The following is an 18568-nucleotide window of genomic DNA, read 5'->3' as shown; positions in this document are numbered from 1 at the left end:
GAAGAAAACAAGTTCTTACTCCCCCACACAGTTTCTCACCCCTAATCCAATCTTCCCACCCTGCCAAAGGGATTGAGAACACTCCCACCCTTGGCTAAAAACCATCAACCAATCTCTATCACCAAATAAATCCTTAACAAACTGAGCCCTGGCCTCATTTCCTGCTCCACTCAGGCTCATGTCCTGGGACCTATGTCCCTTACCATAAATGAACCATAGTCTTTCTCTAGAATGTCTTTTCTGTCTTCTCTATTAGGCAAAACCTCCAATCTTGAGGCTCATGTCTTGAGGCTCATCTCAACTCCTCCAGGAAGCAAATTATTTTCTCAGAAAGCACTTGGCATATTCCTGTGTGCCTGTACTTAGGTTTCCCTGTCTCTTCCTCCACCCACTCCCTCCTTATACTAGTACTGCCCCTCCACTGTCCCCAGTAGACTCTGTGCCCCTCAAGGGAACCACTGAGTCCTCTTTGTGCTCATGCCCCCAATGCCTATCTGATTACTGGATTATAACAGGACCTCCTTTAAAATTTGGCAAATTAAGGAATGAATAAAGAGTGAACAAATGACAGCCCCATAAACCCAGCACATTCTCATGCTCTGACATGAATGTGCAATGGAACAGCTCTCCAGAATCTATCTAACTTTCTGTGTCTCATTCTCCCATAACCCCACCAAAAACTGTTTACTGGCCCTGCCGGCGTGGCTCAGTGGTTGAGCATCAACCTATGAAACAAGAGGTCATGGTTCAATTCCAGGTCAGGGTACATGCCCGGGTTGCAACCTCGATCTCCAGTGGGGGGTGTGCAGGAGGCAGCCAATCAATGATTCTATCTCATCTTTTGTGTTTCTCTCTCTCTCTCCCTCTCCCTTCCTCTCTGAAATCAATCTATATCTATATCTATATCTATATCTATATCTATATCTATATCTATATCTATATCTATATCTATATCTATATTTAAAAACCTGTTTACTGATTCTCTGCAAATGGATGCTTTTCAGGATACCAGGGCAGAGCCCTTAGCATTGAAAGTGATTTCCTAAGTCTGCAAGAGCACAACATCAGCAACACCAGGGAGCAAGTTAGAAATGCACATTTTCCCTGCCCACCACAGGGCTACCAATCTTCAGTTAACAAGCTCTCCAACTGATTCATTTACACATTACAGTTTGAGAAGCGCTATAAAGCAGCCAGGTCAGGCTTTAAGGAGATGCTAAAAGTGATTTTAGAAATAGCTCTGATTTTCAGTTTGCAACCACTGCTACACCAAAGGGACTCTCAGCAAGGATTCCTGTGCATGCTTACCAAAAATTAACAATAAATTTTAGAAATTTTTCAAATGGGTTTAAGGTTCAGCCTTCAGGTAATTAAATACAGAATGGAGCAATATTTAGAGCCTTACTCAGAACATTCTGAAATGGAATTGGTTAGGTGGAGCGAGGAATAGATGGATTGTCTTAGAAGGTGATGGCCAGTGCTATGCAATCTAGAACTCTATTTTTCTATAGGCTTTATTTAGTGCATTTTGATTGTAAGTCCTAAGTATCCTGAGAAACTCATACTGAATGTATATGTAGATCTCCTGGGTATACAGCCCAGAGCTGGCCACGAAGTAGGGGCTCAATAAGGCCCTGATGGTGCACCAATGACCAACTGCCTGGCCCTCCTCAATTCCGTACCCCTCTTCCTTACCTGTGGCCAAGAAGGGTGTTATATCCACCCCGTTTGTTCTCTTGCACCATGTTTGGGCTGGTTTGAAGGACACCACTGCCCTCATTCCTGGTCCTACCCTAAGTGGCACCCTTTACAGACTGTTTTAGTACCATGAGACAGGAGTGGATGACTGGGGTTTGGAGCCCAGTGACATGGGTTGAAATTCTGGCTTACCATCTGTTTGGGAAAGGCATTTAACCCTCCCTCTCAGCCGCTGTGGCCCATACACTCTACTAGGCACAGCTTGTTAGGAGAGCACGAGTTAATGCTACAGAACACAGAGTGTGGGGCAGTGAAGCGTGGTTCTAGATTCTGATTTGTATTTCAGCATATGTTTGGATCAGGTTTTCAAACTTTATGTAGATGGAAAAAGTGACGTCTGGGATGAGAATCGCTCCACTCAAAATCACACAATGTGATGTTAGTCACAAGAAAAATCAGAATCCTGAAAGCCCCAATGCCTAAGACACCCTGTGGCTTTTGAACTGCAGCAACTATAAAAGCCTTTCTAGAAATTAAAACTCACAAAACAGTTAAATATATAAAGTAGGTAACAAGCCAAGCCTACTCAGATTTTCTTTCTTCTCCTCCTTCCTCCTCCTCCTCCTCCTCCTCCTCCTCCTCCTCCTCCTCCTCCTCCTCCTCCTCCTCCTCCTCTTCTTCTTCTTCTTCTTCTTCTTCTTCTTCTTTTATTGACTTCAGAGAGGAAGGGAGAGGGAGGGAGAATTATTGATCAGCTGCCTCCTGCATGCCCCACATTGGGAATCGAGCCTGCAACCCGGGCATATGTCCTTGACTGGTGATCAAACTGACACATCCTGGTTTATAGGTGGACACTCAATCACTGAGCCATGCTGGCCAGGCATACGTGAATGACTGATGCCCTTTTTGCTTATTTCCCTTCTGCCCCATGGTGGCAGTCCAGGGTCACCTTCTCAGCACCTTAAACTCTCCCCTTCCCCGTGTACATTTTGAGTAATCGAAGATGCAGCCCACCTGACACCTCAGAGCCACTGAATAAATCACGCCAGGTCTTACTCCTTGGATGGATTCTCTCTCCAGCAGACCACCTAGGGGTTTTCTAGTCCAGAGGTTCCCAGAGGACTTGAACTTTCTCACACATCCATCTCTAAAGGGAACCATTAAGCTGACATCACCACTCTCTACACTTCATAAAGGATCCTGACATCTGGAAACGGGAACCACCTGCAAGTGCTTCGACCAGAGATCACCATATCACTCAAGGACATGAAAACTCAAGTGCAGGTGAGATGAGAGAGGAATACCTGAAAATGCCATCAAGGCCAGAGTAAGCATTTGGGGCTAAGAGTGCATAGAGAAAGAAGATTCTGGTCAGAAGACCTGGACTTAAATCCCAGCTCTGGCACTTTCTAATTGGAATGGTAATTAACCTCTCTGAACTTCAACTGGGTACTGGATATTCAGAGAATCAATTTCGGAGTCAGCCATTATTAGGTTCAAATCCTGGCTCTGTCACTTGGGTGAGTTGATTAATCTCTATGAGCTTTAGTTCTCTTCTTTACAAAACACACACCAATAAAATAAAATAAACCCTTCTTCAGGATTGCTGTTAGGATCCAAAGAGATCATCTGGGTTAAACAGTTATCACAGTGCCTTCCATGAGTTAAACACATAAAAACAAGAGTCACTTAACTGCAAAGTAATCAATAAAATAGGGTCAACCTTCCTCAGGGAGCTGCTGGGGAAAATCAAACATAACGGACTGTGGCAGGGTGCCTGGTACAGACAAATCCACAGTGAATGGAATCCTCTACTATTACAGTTGACCTTTGAACAACACAGGTCTGAACTGCATGGGTGAATTTTTTTCAATAAACACGTACAGTACTGCAAGTGTATGTTCTCTTCCTTATGATTTCCTTAATAACATTTTCTTTTATCTAGCTTACTTTACTGTAAGAATACAGTATATGATACATACAATATATGTGTCAATCAACTGTTTATGTTTTCAGTATTTACATATATAAAAGGCCATTAGTATTGATGTTTTGGGAGACTTGAAAGTTAATAGGCTTTCTTAGGGTGTCAGCACCATTCATTGTTTAAGGGTCCACTGTATTAGTATCCCCTCAACTCCATGCACTCACCTCTTTTAGCCACAGAAGCTTTGGGGCCTGCATTTCCACAGACATCACGCCCCCAACGTACTGCAAGACGCTGTGTTTGGTGTTGTTGATCCTGTGCACCTGACTGACGGCTCGGTGGTCCAGCCACATAATGATGTTCCGATGGGAATCCCCTAGCAGAAACAGAGCGATGAAGACACATTATCATCCTTCTAAGTCAAAGGCTATTATGTATTCCCCAGGGCAAAGAGCTACACCACTTTTATAATTCCCCCCATCAACAAGGAGCAAGTGAAAGGATCACCGCCTGGCTGAACAGAACACTACCCAGCGTTGGCTTTCCCTTCACGAGATGTGTTTTTTGACTAAAGCACCCAGAGTTAACCATCTACACTAAAACCAGTCAAGCTCCCCCAACAAATTCTACCAGCATCATTCTCTCTCAACCTCTTCCTTTCCTTTCCTATCCCTTCTGTTCTGGAAAAACTTTTCTGGGTATATATTCAGAAAAACAGCCGGTGAAATAAGCTCAAAACAATACTCTGGCTGTTTAAGATCTGTCTCCTTTAAATGTGGACAAATATTTCAATGGTATAATACATTTAATATAATACATCTATACAATGGCTCTGATCTGCTTATATCCCCACTTCTAGTCACTTTAATTAAAATAGTTTTTTAAAATAAGTTGTTTCCCTCACTCAGTTGGTTTACTGGGTGGAGTGGGAAGCACACAAGTTTTGGAGTCAAGCAGACCTAATGGCGAATGCTTCCTCTGCTTCCGCAGAGATGTATTGAGAAACTTACTAAACTTTTCTTAGCCTCAGTATTTTCATCCATAAAATGGAGGTAACAATACCTAATAGCATATAGGAATTAATAATGTACATAAAGAATATAGCAAGCACCTGTCACATAGTAGGCCCTCAGAAGAAGTAAGTCACAAGGAATAGAATTTAAACCCAACTGGAAAAGGAGCATATCCCCTCACATGCTACATTTACTGTATCGCACCTCAGAGGAGCTAACTGTCCCCTCCTCCCTTCCCCAGCCTGGTAATTCAGCATTACTGATGGGCAAGCCACTCAGTACTCTTGACAGCACTCTACTTCCTCTGAAGGCAAAATGCAGAGAACAGCAGTGACTGTACCTGGGAAATTATAAGAAGGAAAGATAAACGGGGACCCAACAGAAATTAAGCCGGGCACTCTCACACATGACTTTATTTAATGGCAAAGTAATTGTAGCAACTACATATGTAACTTTGCTAATAGCAAATGTTTACAAAGCTCAGAGTGTGAGTGTGAGTGTGAGTGTGTGTGTGTGTGTGTGTGTGTATATGTGTGTGTGTATGTGTGTGACTTAAGCCCTGCTCTAAACGTTTTACCAAAAAAAATCTCATTTAAGTCTCAAAACAATTCCCTGATCTCGGTCGCTTTCCATGACGACCTGACTCTGAAGTTGAGCACATGCCTACTATCTCACAGCTGGGAAAAGCATGAAGTGTGCTTTGAGAACAGATCATCTGTGCAGAGAGGGATAAATAAATTGGTAAAATGGGTAAACTCGAGTTCCACATATCAACAATGGTAATGATACCAGCTGGGACATTTTTAAACACGATATATATTGTTTGTTGTTTCGGGTATGTGGTCAAAGCACAGAAACATGTTTGTGAACATCAATCAGAGTAGGATGGTCACCTGCTGGGCAAAGGGTGTGGGAGGGAGAAGGCACTGGTTGGAGCTTCGAGCTCTTTCTTTTCAAACAAAAGAGGATTTGAGGCAAATATGGCAACATTCCATCTGTTTATTCTTAGTAGTGGGCATATAGGAGGCTGTTATTTATTTTTCATAAGTTTAAAAGAGAATTTTTAAAACTTATCAAAAAAAAAAAGACAACCTAAAAAATATGTAAATTAGGTCATAATCATCAAAAGGAGGCCAGGGCTCAGTCACTGGGCTGCCTGCATGGAGAGATTTGGGGCTCCACAAAAGCTCCTCAAAAACCAGTAATACTTCGAAAGTAAGAGAAAGTACATAAGACCTTCCATAGGCATGCCTCAGATTTGTTTTTAACAGCAAAATGATTCTACTGTACAAGGTCTGGTTCTCAGTCCTAGTTGCACACTGGAAGCCCTAGATAGCTTTAGAGATACGGATGTCCAGGTCCCATTCCAGACCTGTCATCAAATCAGAATGTGGGAGTGTGGGCACACACATGTGCACACACACACACACACACACAGATATGCACACGTGTGTGTGGGTGTATGATATTTAAGAGGTAATATCAGTATTGCTTCTTAAATATTGTATAGGATGTGTCTGGTGCTGCTGGAAGACAAAAACACCTGTTGCTGAACTTTCAACTATAAAGAACCAACCAGCCCTGGCCAGTGTGGCTCAATTGGTTGGGCCTCCTTGTCCCCTGCACCGAGAGGCCGCCTGTTCTATTCCCGGTCAGGGTACATGCTGGGATTGTGGGCCTGATCCCCAGTAGGAGGCATGCAGAAGGCAGCCAATCAATGTTTCTCCCCCTTTCCCTTCCTCTCTCTCTCTAAAATCAATAAAAACATTTTTTTCCCAAAAGAACCAATCAGCTAGCACTGCCTTTACATGAAAGGCTCTCAACATGCAGTCAGAATGACACAATGAGAACTATACCGGTTCAAGTACTTTATTGTATTTATTATGATTATTAACTTTTACTTTTAGGCAAAAACTGGCAAGTTAATCATTTTTCAGTTCTTGAAGAAAACCACAAATAAAGACTCCACTAAAAATTCTTTAAGTCTTTTAATGAGCAGCTACTATATGCCAGGCACAGTGCTGGGATGCCAAGAAGAATGGGCCACAGACCTTGCCTTTACGAAGCATGTGGTGTGTTGACTGCCAGAACAGAAGTGGCAGATGTGGGAAACAGAGAAGGAGGAGCAGAGAGGGCATTAGGTTAGCTGAGCCTGAGGCTGCACAGAGAGCTCCCAAGAGGCAATACAGCTTTAATTTAGTTGGTTAGCCAGGTGAAAGAGTAAGAAAGGAGGCTCTACACAAACTGAGCTCAGACCCAGAAGCTATCGTATTTTAAGAGAACGGGGGGCAGTATGGTAGAGCAGCCTTTGGGTTACATCAGGCTTGCCCCATTTTACTGCACTTTGCCTTACTGCACCTTGTAGATACTGCGTGTTTACAAACTGAAGATAAGATCCTCAACCAGCAAAAAGATTACAACTCACTGAAGGCTCAGATGACAGTTAGCAATTTTAAGCAATAAAGTGTTTTTTAACTAAGGGATGGACGTTGTTGTTTTTTAATATCATGCTATTGCACACTTAACAGACTATAGCATAGTGTAAACATAACTGTTCTATACACTGGGAAATTCATGTGACTCGCTTCAGTGCCATAGTCACTTTATTGCAATGGTCCGCAACCAAACCTGCAATAGCTCCCACGTATGCCTGCAGCCGGTTTACCTAGGGGCAGATTATTTATCCATGTATGCATTAATATTTTGAACGCTTTATGTTCCAGCCATACTTGAGGGGAGAAAATGACTATGAATCAGCAAACACCTCAAGTATTAGGTGTCTGTTGCAGAGTAGCCTAGGTAGTAAGTCCTTCCCTGGCCTCTTGGTTGCCTTCCTCCCCAAGAGCTCTTACAGCTGGGATGTCCCAAACACAGTTATGCCTTCAGACTGATGGGCCACAGAGGGAGGAAGCAGGCACCAATGCCCCACTGTCTAACCCAGGAAGCAGGCAGCCACAGTACCACTGTCCACCCCAGGGGCTGCTCTGGTCTTCAAAGGAAGAAAGATAAAACAAGAACAGCCTAACAATGAGACTGTTCATCAGATAGAAACAATTGGTATTCTTAAACTATTGTACTTAATATATTTGGGTTTTTGGGATTTTTTGGTGGGTTTTTGTTATTGTTTTGTTTTGTTTGTGGTTGACATCTAACAATGGTAACAGTTTTGCCCATTTTGTAGGTTTGATTTTTTTTTAATATATATTTTTATTGACTTCAGAGAGGAAGGCAGAAGGAGAGAGAGTTAGAAACATCAATGAGAGAGAATCATTGATCAGATGCCTCCTGCATGCTCCCTACTGGGGATCAAGCTCACAGCCCAGGCATGTGCCCTTGACCAGAATCAAACCCAGGATCCTTCAGTCCCCAGGCCAATGCTCTATCCACTGAACCAAACCAGCTAGGGCTGTAGGTTTGATTTTAATGGCGATGGTTAATTTCCTGACTCCACTCTCTGCTCCTCACAATTACTCCAGTTAACCAATCAAGAATTGGTCACCGCAGCCCAGTGGCATGGCTCAGTGGTTAAGCGTTGACCTATAGAACCGGAAGGTCACGGTTCGATTCCCTGCCAGGGTATATGACCGGATTTCAGGCTTGATTCCACAGTGTAGGGTGTGCAGGAGGCAGCTGATCAATGATTCTCTCTCATCATTGATGTTTCTATCTCTTTCTCCCTCTCCCATACTCTCTGGAATCAATAAAAAATGTATTAAAAAAAAAGAGTTGGTCACTGTCATGTAGGTATCAGCAAACGTTAAAGAATCTTTAAACCACCTTGAAAATTCTAGTATCATTTTCTAACATAGGATAATCTATTTCAGATAAAATCTACCCTTAATAGAACCTGTTGAAAGGCAGAAAACTGGTGAGGGGCACCTGCAGCTGGATGCATTTGATGAATGGGTACATCTTAACCTTTTAGGTGAAATATAATTTTTTCAACACTTATAATTAGAGGCGCAACCTAGCTACCCTTTTAATAGAAGGTCTGTTAACAGGAGGCAATTCTACCTACAATGAGAGAAATGATGGCATCCAGAGAGGGCAGGTATCTAAGCAGATCCGACAAGGAACTCTCATCTGCCACTTCACTGTTTTTGTTCCTGCTGTGTTAACTGTCCATTCATCTGTGCCCAGTGATTCTGCAATACTAGAATTACTGAGGGAACTTCAAATATGCTGATGCCCTACTCTCGCACTAAGCCAACTGAATTCAAATTTGGGGGGTTAGGCTCATGAATATACAGCCAGAGTTTTAAAAACAACATGTGTTTTTGGCAGGTTAGAAGGTATGTGTCCTTAGAACTTTTGTTGTTGTTTTTGTAATCCTCATCCAAGGATATATTTTTTCCCATTTATTTTTAGAGAGAGTGGAAGGGAAGGGGACAGACAGAGAGAAACATCGATGTGAGAGAGACACATTGATTGGTTGCCTCATGCACACGCCCAGATCAGGGATCCAGCCTGCAATCAAGGTACATGCCCTTGACCAGAATCAAACCCAGGACCCGTCAGTCTGTGGGCCAACACTCCAACCACTGAGCCAAACCAGCTAAGGCCCTTGAAACTTTTAACACCTAACACCCCACCCCAAATAAGAATTCCCCCTACAGCATCCCTAACAGGCGATCACCTGACCTGGACTTAAAGCCAATAAGGGAAGTGCTGACAGCCTCCCAGCATGGCTGGACACATCTCATAATTGGAGAGTGCCTGCTGCTGCTGAGCTGAGGTCTGCTGGTTCAGCCCCATCCTTCGGTCTCTGCTTCCAGACAAATGCAACTGAGCCAGTAAAAGAACAAGGACAGTCCATAATCATCTTTGAAGCCCCAGCACTTAATAACAGGGCTTGGCACAAAGTAGGTGCTAATAAGTATAGCAAGAACGAGTGAGTGTGTGTGTGTGCGTGTGTGCGTGTGTGTGTGTGTGTGTGTGTGTGTGTGTGTGTGTGAAAAGGTCATCATTACTCCTGTGCTCCAGCTAAGATCCAGGATCTGCCTGACTCCAATCCCCAGGTGTCCCAGTGTACCCCAGTATCCACAGCCACCAGTGCAGAAAGACACTGCTACAGCAGTATCTACTACTAAGGGTTCTTAAACATAATCCAGCCCAAAACATGTCTGTAATGGCTACCTTGGCAACAACTGACTGTGACAACACCTAGAGCCACATTCCTTTAGATGCACTTTCCAGTGCATCATAATATCCACCACTCCCAAATGATCTCTGCTCATTAAGAAGTTAAGTATCTGGTTGGAGATTCATCTCGTACACCAAAAGGCTGCAGATTCCTTCCCAGTCAGGGCCCATACCTAGGTTACAGGTTCAATCCCCAGTCACGGCACATGTTGGTAGCAACCGATTGATGTTTCTCACATCAGTGTTTCTCACTCTCCCTTCCTCTCTCTGAAATCAATAAAACCATATTCTCTGATGAAGATTAAAAAACAAAAAAGTACCAGTTGAAGTTTATCATCATGCATTACCTACCCGACCAGTGTAGACTTCCTAGTTTCAACCTCAGGGCTACAGCTACTGACAGAAATTCCCCAAAGGGGACACATCCTCACTCCCTGTGAAAAATTTCTGAGGGTAAACCCAAGCGACACTTTACATTTGTGGAGTCACAACCTCATTAGAACAACCTCATTAAATGGGAATGTCTTTGGTCTGGCCATTGAAAACAGAGGCCATCTGTTCCCAGTTTCTGTGTGATACATGGTCCTGTCTGCCTTGTTCTAGTTCCTTTAAATGGACTTGGCTCACCCACTCAAATGAGTGTTGTATAGGAGCTGCATATGCAAAACAACTACAGACACTGGCACTCTCTTCTAAAAAACACCCAGACCACTTGTCTGTTTCAAGGATACCCAGTCTGAGCTAATAATGAGTCCATGTCCTTCCCTCAAGCTCTCTACGGTGGCTCTTGTGCTTTATGGAGCCAAGTCTCTCCAGAATCTAGGCCCCTGATGCCACCCTACTCTGACCAAATGCTAGTCAAGCTTTTAACCTCTAGGACATGATTACTGGCATCTATGCTTCTCCTCTAAGTCTCACTTTCACTGGTAAGAGACCTGTGCCCTCATGTCCCACCTGGGCCCTTTGGATTGATCAGCTAAGACTGTCCCAGCATGTCTCCCACCACCAGGGAAAGAGAGAGGAATGGTCCTACCTTCATGGTTTACTGGTAAAGGACGAAACTGCTTATCCAAAACAACCAGAGAACATGTGGCATCAAACCCAAGCCCTCGGATTTGGTTTAAATCGATCCCTTGTACAACTTTCTGTTTAAAAAAAACACACACACAAAAAAAAACAAGAATATAAATTACAATGCAAGCCTTTTTAAAAAATGAAAATAAATTATGACTAGAAGAGAGTGAATCATAGAATAGAAAAATTATTTACAACGTAAAATAGATAAAAGTTCAACATTAGAAGAATTTATAAATAAATAAGAGAAAGACAACCAATCTAACTGGAAATTAAGCAAAGGGCATGACACATCACTTCATAAAATATAAAGAAATAGTCAAAGAGCATATAGAAAGACTCCCAACTCCATTCCAATTCAATAAAATATAAAACATACCAAACTAAAATATACTACTCTTTGTTTTTCACATTAGCAAAAATGTAAAAGATTAATAGCATATCTTAGTGGCCAGATATGGAGAAGTGAACCTTCTAATGTAGTATAAATTTTGAAAAATAATTTCATAGTATTTTTTAAAATGTAAGATATGCATTACTTTTGGCCCAGCATTGCCACTTCTAAGAATGTATCTTAGAAAGTTATTAGCCTAAGCAAAGAAAGTCACCTGTATATAAAGGTTAACTGCAGCACTGCTTAAGAATATATTTAATAATTAGAAAAACTTTTATATTAAATAGACTATGGTACATCTGTAAAATGAAATACTCTACAACAATTAAAAAGAGTTAGAGAAGCCACTTCTGGGTGTGGTGGTATGAATAGGTCAGCAAGTCCTCGGAACAAAATAAAAGGATAAAACTGGGGGATAAAAATCATCAAAAACAACCATTTGTGCCTGGACGGTGTGGTTCAGTGGTTGAGTATCGACCCATGAACCAGGTCATGGATTCAATTCCCAGTCAGGGCAGATGCCTGAGTTGCATGCTCAATTCCCAGAAGGGGAAGTGCAGGAGGCAGCCAATCAATAATGTGTCTATCTCTCTATCCCTCTCCCTTGCTCTCTCTCTAGAAATTAATAAAAACATATAAAAACAACAAGATCTATTTGGGGGGGCTATAAAAATTTACCAAAGCCACATGACAAATTGAAATGTATTTATTCTTGAAAAATCAAAATTGTTTTTATAACATTACCATCAAAAAAACTTTAAAAAAAAAACAACGCTAGGACCAGATGGCTTCACTGAGAAATTACACACACAAAAATTTTAAGGAAAAAAACAATATTTTTCCTACACAAACTTGTTCAGTACATAGTAAAAGAGGGAACATTTTCCAACACATTTTACATGGCCAGTATTACCCTGATATCCAAAGGCCCCTCCCAAAAAAATAAAGACATAAGAAAAAGGACACTATAGATCAAAAACTGTCATGAACATAGCTATAAAAATCCTTAACAAAATATTAAGAAACTAACCTTGCAATATATTAAACAGCATTATACACCAACATCATATAGTTACCCCAGGAATGCAAGAGAAGTTTAATATCCATAAATAAATTAATGTATTACACATATTAACAGAATAAAGCACAAATAAATATCAAATGATCATCTCAAGAGATACAGAAAGAGAAAGAAAACAAAACACTCAATAAACCAGGAAAAAAGAAAACTTTCAAAACCTGATAGAGAGCATCTATAGGAACCTGCAGCTAAAATCACACTTAATGGCATGGCAAAAGATTCCCCCCTAATATAAACAAAGCAAGGATATACTCTTTCATCACTTCTATTCAGTCTTGAAGTAGAGGTTCTAGCCAATGCAGTCAGGCAAGAAAAAGAAATTTGAAGCATATGGATTGAAAAGAAATGTTAAAGTATCTTTTATTGCTGATGACATGATTTCAGGTGCAGAAAATCCTAAGAAATCTACAAAAAAAAAAAAAAAAACCCCACAAAAATTAAAAAGCTACTAAAACTAATAGGTAAGCTTAGTAAAATCACAGGAAAAAAGACTAACATATAAAAATCAATGGTATTTCTGTATAATACTAACTAAGTTATCAAAATTGAAATTAAGAAAACAATGTCAGCCCTAACCAGTTTTGCTCAGTGGATAGTGTCCGCCCACGGACTGAAGAGTCTCAGGTTCGATTCTGGTCCAGGGCACGTACCTTGGTTGTGGGCTCGATCCCCAGTAGGGGGCGAGCGGGAGGCAGCTGATTGGTGTTTCTCATCTATGTTTCTAACTATCCCTCTCCCTTACTCTCTGTAAAAAATCAATAAAAATATATTTTTAAAAAAAGGAAAACAATTCCACTCACATTAGCATCAAAAAAATAAAACACTCAGGAATAAATTCATTAAGAGAAGCTCTAGACCAGCCGTGGGCAAACTACGGCCCGCGGGCCAGATCCGGCCCGTTCGGCTGTTCTATCCGGCCCACGGAGCCGAAAGAGCGGAGGGTTCTCTTGCTCTCCCCTCTGCTCCTTTACTTTGAATTTATATTATTTCACACAAACACTCCATCCATGCTTTTGTTCTGGCCCTCCAGTCCAGTTTAAGAACCCATTGTGGCCCTCGAGTCAAAAAATTTGCCCACCCCTGCTCTAGACCTACTGCCTATAAACTATAAAACATTGACACACACACACACAAAAAAAAACACCACCTTACAAGTTGGAGAAATATGGGGGATATTCATAAAATGGAAAATTCAACATCATTAAAATAATAATCTCAGATTAGTCTACAGATTCTACACAACTCCTATTAAAATCCCAGCAGATTATTTTTAGAAACTGACAAACTGCTTCTAACACATAGAAATGTAAAGGGCATAAATGAGCTAAACTCTTTTGAAAGAAAAAACAAAGTTGGAAAACTTATGTTACCTGATTTCAAAACTTACTAGAAAGTTGCCATTACTAAGTCAGCGTGGTACCGGCAAAAGAATAAATTTATAGATTAACGGAACAGAATAGCAAACTAAGAAACAAACCCAAGACGTAATGGTCAATTGGTATTGGATAAAGGAGCCAAAACAATTCAATGAGGGCAAAGACAGTCTGTTTCACAATGGTGGTAGAACAACTAAAGGCCCATCTATAATAATAAAAGCATAATATGCAAATGGACCAAACAGTAGAACGACCATCCAGATGACCTTCCGGATGACCATGCTATGACACGTACTGGCGCCAGGCCAGCCAAGGCAGGTGCAATACGATTGGTTGGGCGGCCCCGCCCTCCCCCCACAATCACCTCCCAGAGAGAGGCCCAGGCCACTGGCCAGCAGGGCAATCGATGTGGGGGGATGGAGGGAAGGCACCGCGATTGCCCCAAAGAGGGAGGCCCAGGCCAGCCAAGTAACTGCACCCCATGCCTGTGGCCCGCAGAGGGAGGCAACTGGTGGTGGGGGAGGGAGGGCAGCGCCACACAGATGGCAAGTAGTGGCAGTGGCGGGGGCGGGGCCAGCTGCCAGCAGCCTGGGGAAGGAAAGCCCCGATAGGCCCTGATCACCAGCCACGCCTAGGGACCCTACCTGAAGGGTCCCGGATTGCCAGAGGGCGCAGGCCAGGCTGAGGGACACCCCCACCCTCCATCCCGAGCACGATTTCATGCATCAGGCCTCTAGTTTGATATGAAAAAAAAAAGGACTTAGCTTATACCATATACAAAAATTAACTCAACATGTATCATATTTATACCATATACAAAAATTAACTCAACATGTATCATATTTATACCATATACAAAAATTAACTCAACATGTATCATATTCCTAAGTGTAAGAATTAAAACTATAAAACTTGTAGAAGAAAACATAGGAGAAAAATCTTTTGTGATCATGAGTTAGACAAATATTTCTTTAAAAGCAAAACTCAGCCCCAGCTGGTTTGGCTCAGGTTATAAAGTGGAACCCTCATACACTACTGGTGGAAATATAAGATACAACCACTTTGAAAAAAAAGGTTGACAGTTTTTAAATATAATTTACTATACAAATCAACAATTTCACACCTAGATATCTATCCAAGAAAAATAAAACATATGCCAACACAAAGACTTGTATGTGTATATTCATAGCAGCACTACTCATAATAACTCAAAATTAGAAACAATTCAAATATCCATCATGGTTTAACCAAATGGTAAACAAGTTATGGTATATCTATACAATGGACTAGCACGTAGCAAGAAAAAAGGACTAACTACTCATATGTGCAACAACATGAATGAACCTTAAAAACATGCTAAGTGAAAAAAGTCAGACACAAAATAATGCATTTTCTATGAATTCATTTATATAAAACTAGAGGCCCAGTGCACAAAATTCATGCATGGGTAGGGTCCCTAGGCCTGGGTGGCGATCAGGACCGATCTGTGGGGTGACTGGTGGGGTGATCGGGGCCCCAGCTCACATGGCTGGCCTGGTGATGCCCGCTTGCTGGCCCTGACCCTGCCGCCACCGCCAGTCGGGGCCTATGGGCTGGGGGCAGCTCCTGCATTGAGCATCTGCCCCTGGTGGTCAGTGTGTGTCATAGTGACTGGTCATTCTGCTGGTCATTCTGCCGTTCAGTCTATTTGCATATTAGGGTTTTACATAGATAGATGTCTAAAAAGGAGTAACTATAAATATAGATAGTAGATAAGAAGTTATCTATCTATGGGGTGAGAACTGACCGCAAAAAAGGAATAAGGAACTTTTTAGAGTAACAGAAGGTTTCTAAAATTGGATTAGCATGATGACTGCACAACTCTGTACATTTAATTAAATCACTGAATTATACATTTAAAATAGATAGATTTTATGGTGTGTAAATTATACCTCACACTGTTAAATATAGGTTTAAAAGTTGAGCCATAAAAAATGAAATGGAAAGATATCCATTTCAATACAATAAGGTAAAAAAAAATAAAACAAAAAAGTATACACAACAAATTGTTAATGGTAATTGCCTCTGAGAGCAGAAATGTCAGTTAGAGGAGATAGGAGATTTTTCACTTCATTATGTAATTTTTATAAGTTGTAGAATAATAGATTTATTGATTAACTCTAATTTTTATTTTTGTTTCTATGGTTTTCTTTTTTGAAAAAACATGAGTGGCCATAATCATTAACATTTACCATTTCCCAGTAACTTCAAACCTGACAAAAACCTTTTAAATCCCACAAAAGCCAACCCAAAAGAATCCATCTCCATTTAAAATGCATAATTCTTCTTTTTGCCTGTTTTGGAATGGCAGACTTGTAACCTAGGATTCAAATTCTTACTAAGTACCATGTTCCTCATATAGGAGCTATACACGATTATAGATTTTCAACAAAAAAAAGCATTCAATTTGTCAAGTAATAATAAATAACAAAATGCTACCATGAATTGAGCACCTACTATGTGCCAGGTGCTTTACATACATTATCTTATTTAATCCTTACAAAGTCCTCTGAAGATATATTTAATATTTTCATTTCATAAAATGTAAGTGGAGGACTAGGGAGGGAAGGGGGAGCAAGTATTGCACTTGTCACACAGCCAGTAGATGGCAGAACCAGAATTCAAACTCTGAACCTGTGTCCTTTCTATTGCACCATACTGTCCGCCTGTGTCATCAGAGATTTTCCTAATGCCCAGGAGACTCACCCTGTGGAGAGGGCATGTGAGCTAGGGGAGAACATTTGCTAGTGACCTCTGGCAATACCTTTGCCCCACAGCGCCAGGTGAATACCCTCTGTCTTTACGACACTGATTGATCAAGACCAGTGGTCGGCAAACTCATTAGTCAACAGAGCCAAATATCAACAGTACAACGATTGAAATTTCTTTTGAGAGCCAAATTTTTTAAATTTAAACTTCTTCTAACGCCACTTCTTCAAAATAGACTCACCCAGGCCGTGGTATTTTGTGGAAGAGCCACACTCAAGGGGCCAAAGAGCCGCATGTGGCTCGCGAGCTGCAGTTTGCCGACCACAGATCTAGACTTACAAGAGCATGAGGACCAAACCCAATTCTCTGTCAGGCAGCCTGGCCTCATGACAACCTGGTTTCAAACGCCTGGTTTCAAAGCCTAGCTCTGCCACTCTGGCTATGTGTGACTGAGGGCAGGTTACACAATTCCAGCCATTCTAACCCCCTCTGGCCTTGCTGGACCACATCTCCATAGCATTTATAGGCACGGCTTCTTCTGTCTGCCATGTCCATCTTTCCATCTTGGCTTGGAAATCACTGAATAGTGGTTAAAATCAATGGCGCTGGGTGCAATCTGAGTCTGAAGCCTGGCTCTGCCACTTACCAGTCATATGACTTTGGAAAGCCAGAAAAACAGTTTCCTTGGTTGCACAAAGCTATTACTTGTGCCTATATCTCCTCATGATGTTATGAAAATGCAGCAAAATAAGGGGTGATTAGCCCAACATCTGGCATTTGGTGCATGATAAATATCAGCCATTATTAGAATAAATTAGCTGTCTCAAATCTTCTTTGAATTTGTGGGACATATATCAATGAATCAATAGGCCAGCCCTAACTTCTACCTGCCCCGTGGCCCCACTGACCTCCATGCCCAGACAGTGCAGGCCTGAACTGGGCAAGCCCATCCCTCACAGGCCTGCAGCTAGTCAAAGGAGGAAATGGGTGAGAAAACACAGAAGACTCAATAAACTCAATACCACAAGGCAGCTTTGGAGTAGAAATGAACCTGGAAGATGGTGTAAAGAAGCCACCTTCTGGTTGCAACTCCACCACTTGTGAGTCAGTTTAATCCTGCATTAATCTCATTACCTTTCTGAGCCTCAGTTCCCTGAGAGGAAAGAGATACCCCAGGGGAGGATCAAAGGAGTCAATTGGTTTGAAAGTGCTTTGGAACCAGTAAATCGTATCTAATAAAAGGGTAATATGCAAATTAACCATCACTCCGTCACAAAGATGGCGGCGCCCACAGCCACAAGATGGCAGTGCCCAGTCCTCTCAGCCCCGTCGGAGTCCCCAAGTCCCGGGGGGGGGGGGGTGGGGGGGGCAGCCGCTGAGAGCGGGCAGTGTGAGTGGCCTGGTGGAATGCTTGCTTTGTTGCTGCGGTGACGAGGCAAGCGTTCCACCCCGGCCTTGGAGGGCCTCTGGGCAGCGGGCACAGAGCAGCCAGGGGGGTGTGTGTGGGGGGGGGAAACGCTTGCATTATTACCCTGGCAACGAGGCAAGCATTTTGCACCCAGCCATGGATGGGCCTCTGGCCAGGCCAGGGCGCGGAACGCTTGCATTGTCACCCTGGCGACAAAGCAAAGTGTTCCGCACCCAGCTGCGGATGGGCCTCTGGGCCGCGGAGAGCCTCTAGGCAGCGGGCGTGGAGTGGCCAGGCCCCACAGAGAGCTACTGACGCATGGATTTGTGCGCAGGGCTACTAGTATAAGAAATAAATGTAAAGGATGGAAAACCCACTCAATGCCTCATTAACTGACTGTTCAATTGAATCATTTTTATGTATAAACTAGAGGCCCAGTGCACAAAAATTCATGAACTGGGGGGTTGCGGGGGGTCCCACAGCCTGGCCTGCACCCTCTTGCATTCCGGGACCCCTCGGGGGATGTCTGCCTGCCAGCTTAGGCCCAATCCCCAGGCCAGTAGTCAGACATCCCTCTTGCAATCCAGGATCCCTTACTCCTTACTGCCCACCTGCTCACTCCTTACTGCTCAGCTCACTGCTCCTTAGCGCTGCCGCGGAGGCAGAAGAGGCTCCCGCCACTGCTGCTGTGCTTGCTAGCGGTGAGC

The 18568-nt window shown here is 42.5% G+C and overlaps 1 protein-coding gene across 16 annotated transcripts in view; it reads right to left on the bottom strand.

Annotated features, from left to right (window-relative positions):
- Nucleotides 1-18568, bottom strand: part of FGGY (FGGY carbohydrate kinase domain containing) — a 420488-nt gene that overhangs the window by 367853 nt on the left and 34067 nt on the right. For all 16 annotated transcript variants that reach the window (XM_080655847.1, XM_080655856.1, XM_080655850.1 and 13 more), the window contains exons 3-4: nucleotides 10814-10925; nucleotides 3850-4001 (exon numbers count right to left, since the gene is read on the bottom strand). In XM_080655847.1, the coding sequence (XP_080511973.1) occupies nucleotides 3850-4001; nucleotides 10814-10925 (264 nt within the window). The remainder of the gene's footprint in view (nucleotides 1-3849; nucleotides 4002-10813; nucleotides 10926-18568) is intronic.

The sequence above is a fragment of the Plecotus auritus genome, assembly GCF_963455305.1.
Source record: "Plecotus auritus genome assembly, chromosome: 2".
Taxonomy (NCBI): Eukaryota; Metazoa; Chordata; class Mammalia; order Chiroptera; family Vespertilionidae; genus Plecotus; species Plecotus auritus.
Note: the sequence above shows the minus strand (reverse complement) of the source record. Positions and strands in the feature narration are given on the sequence as shown.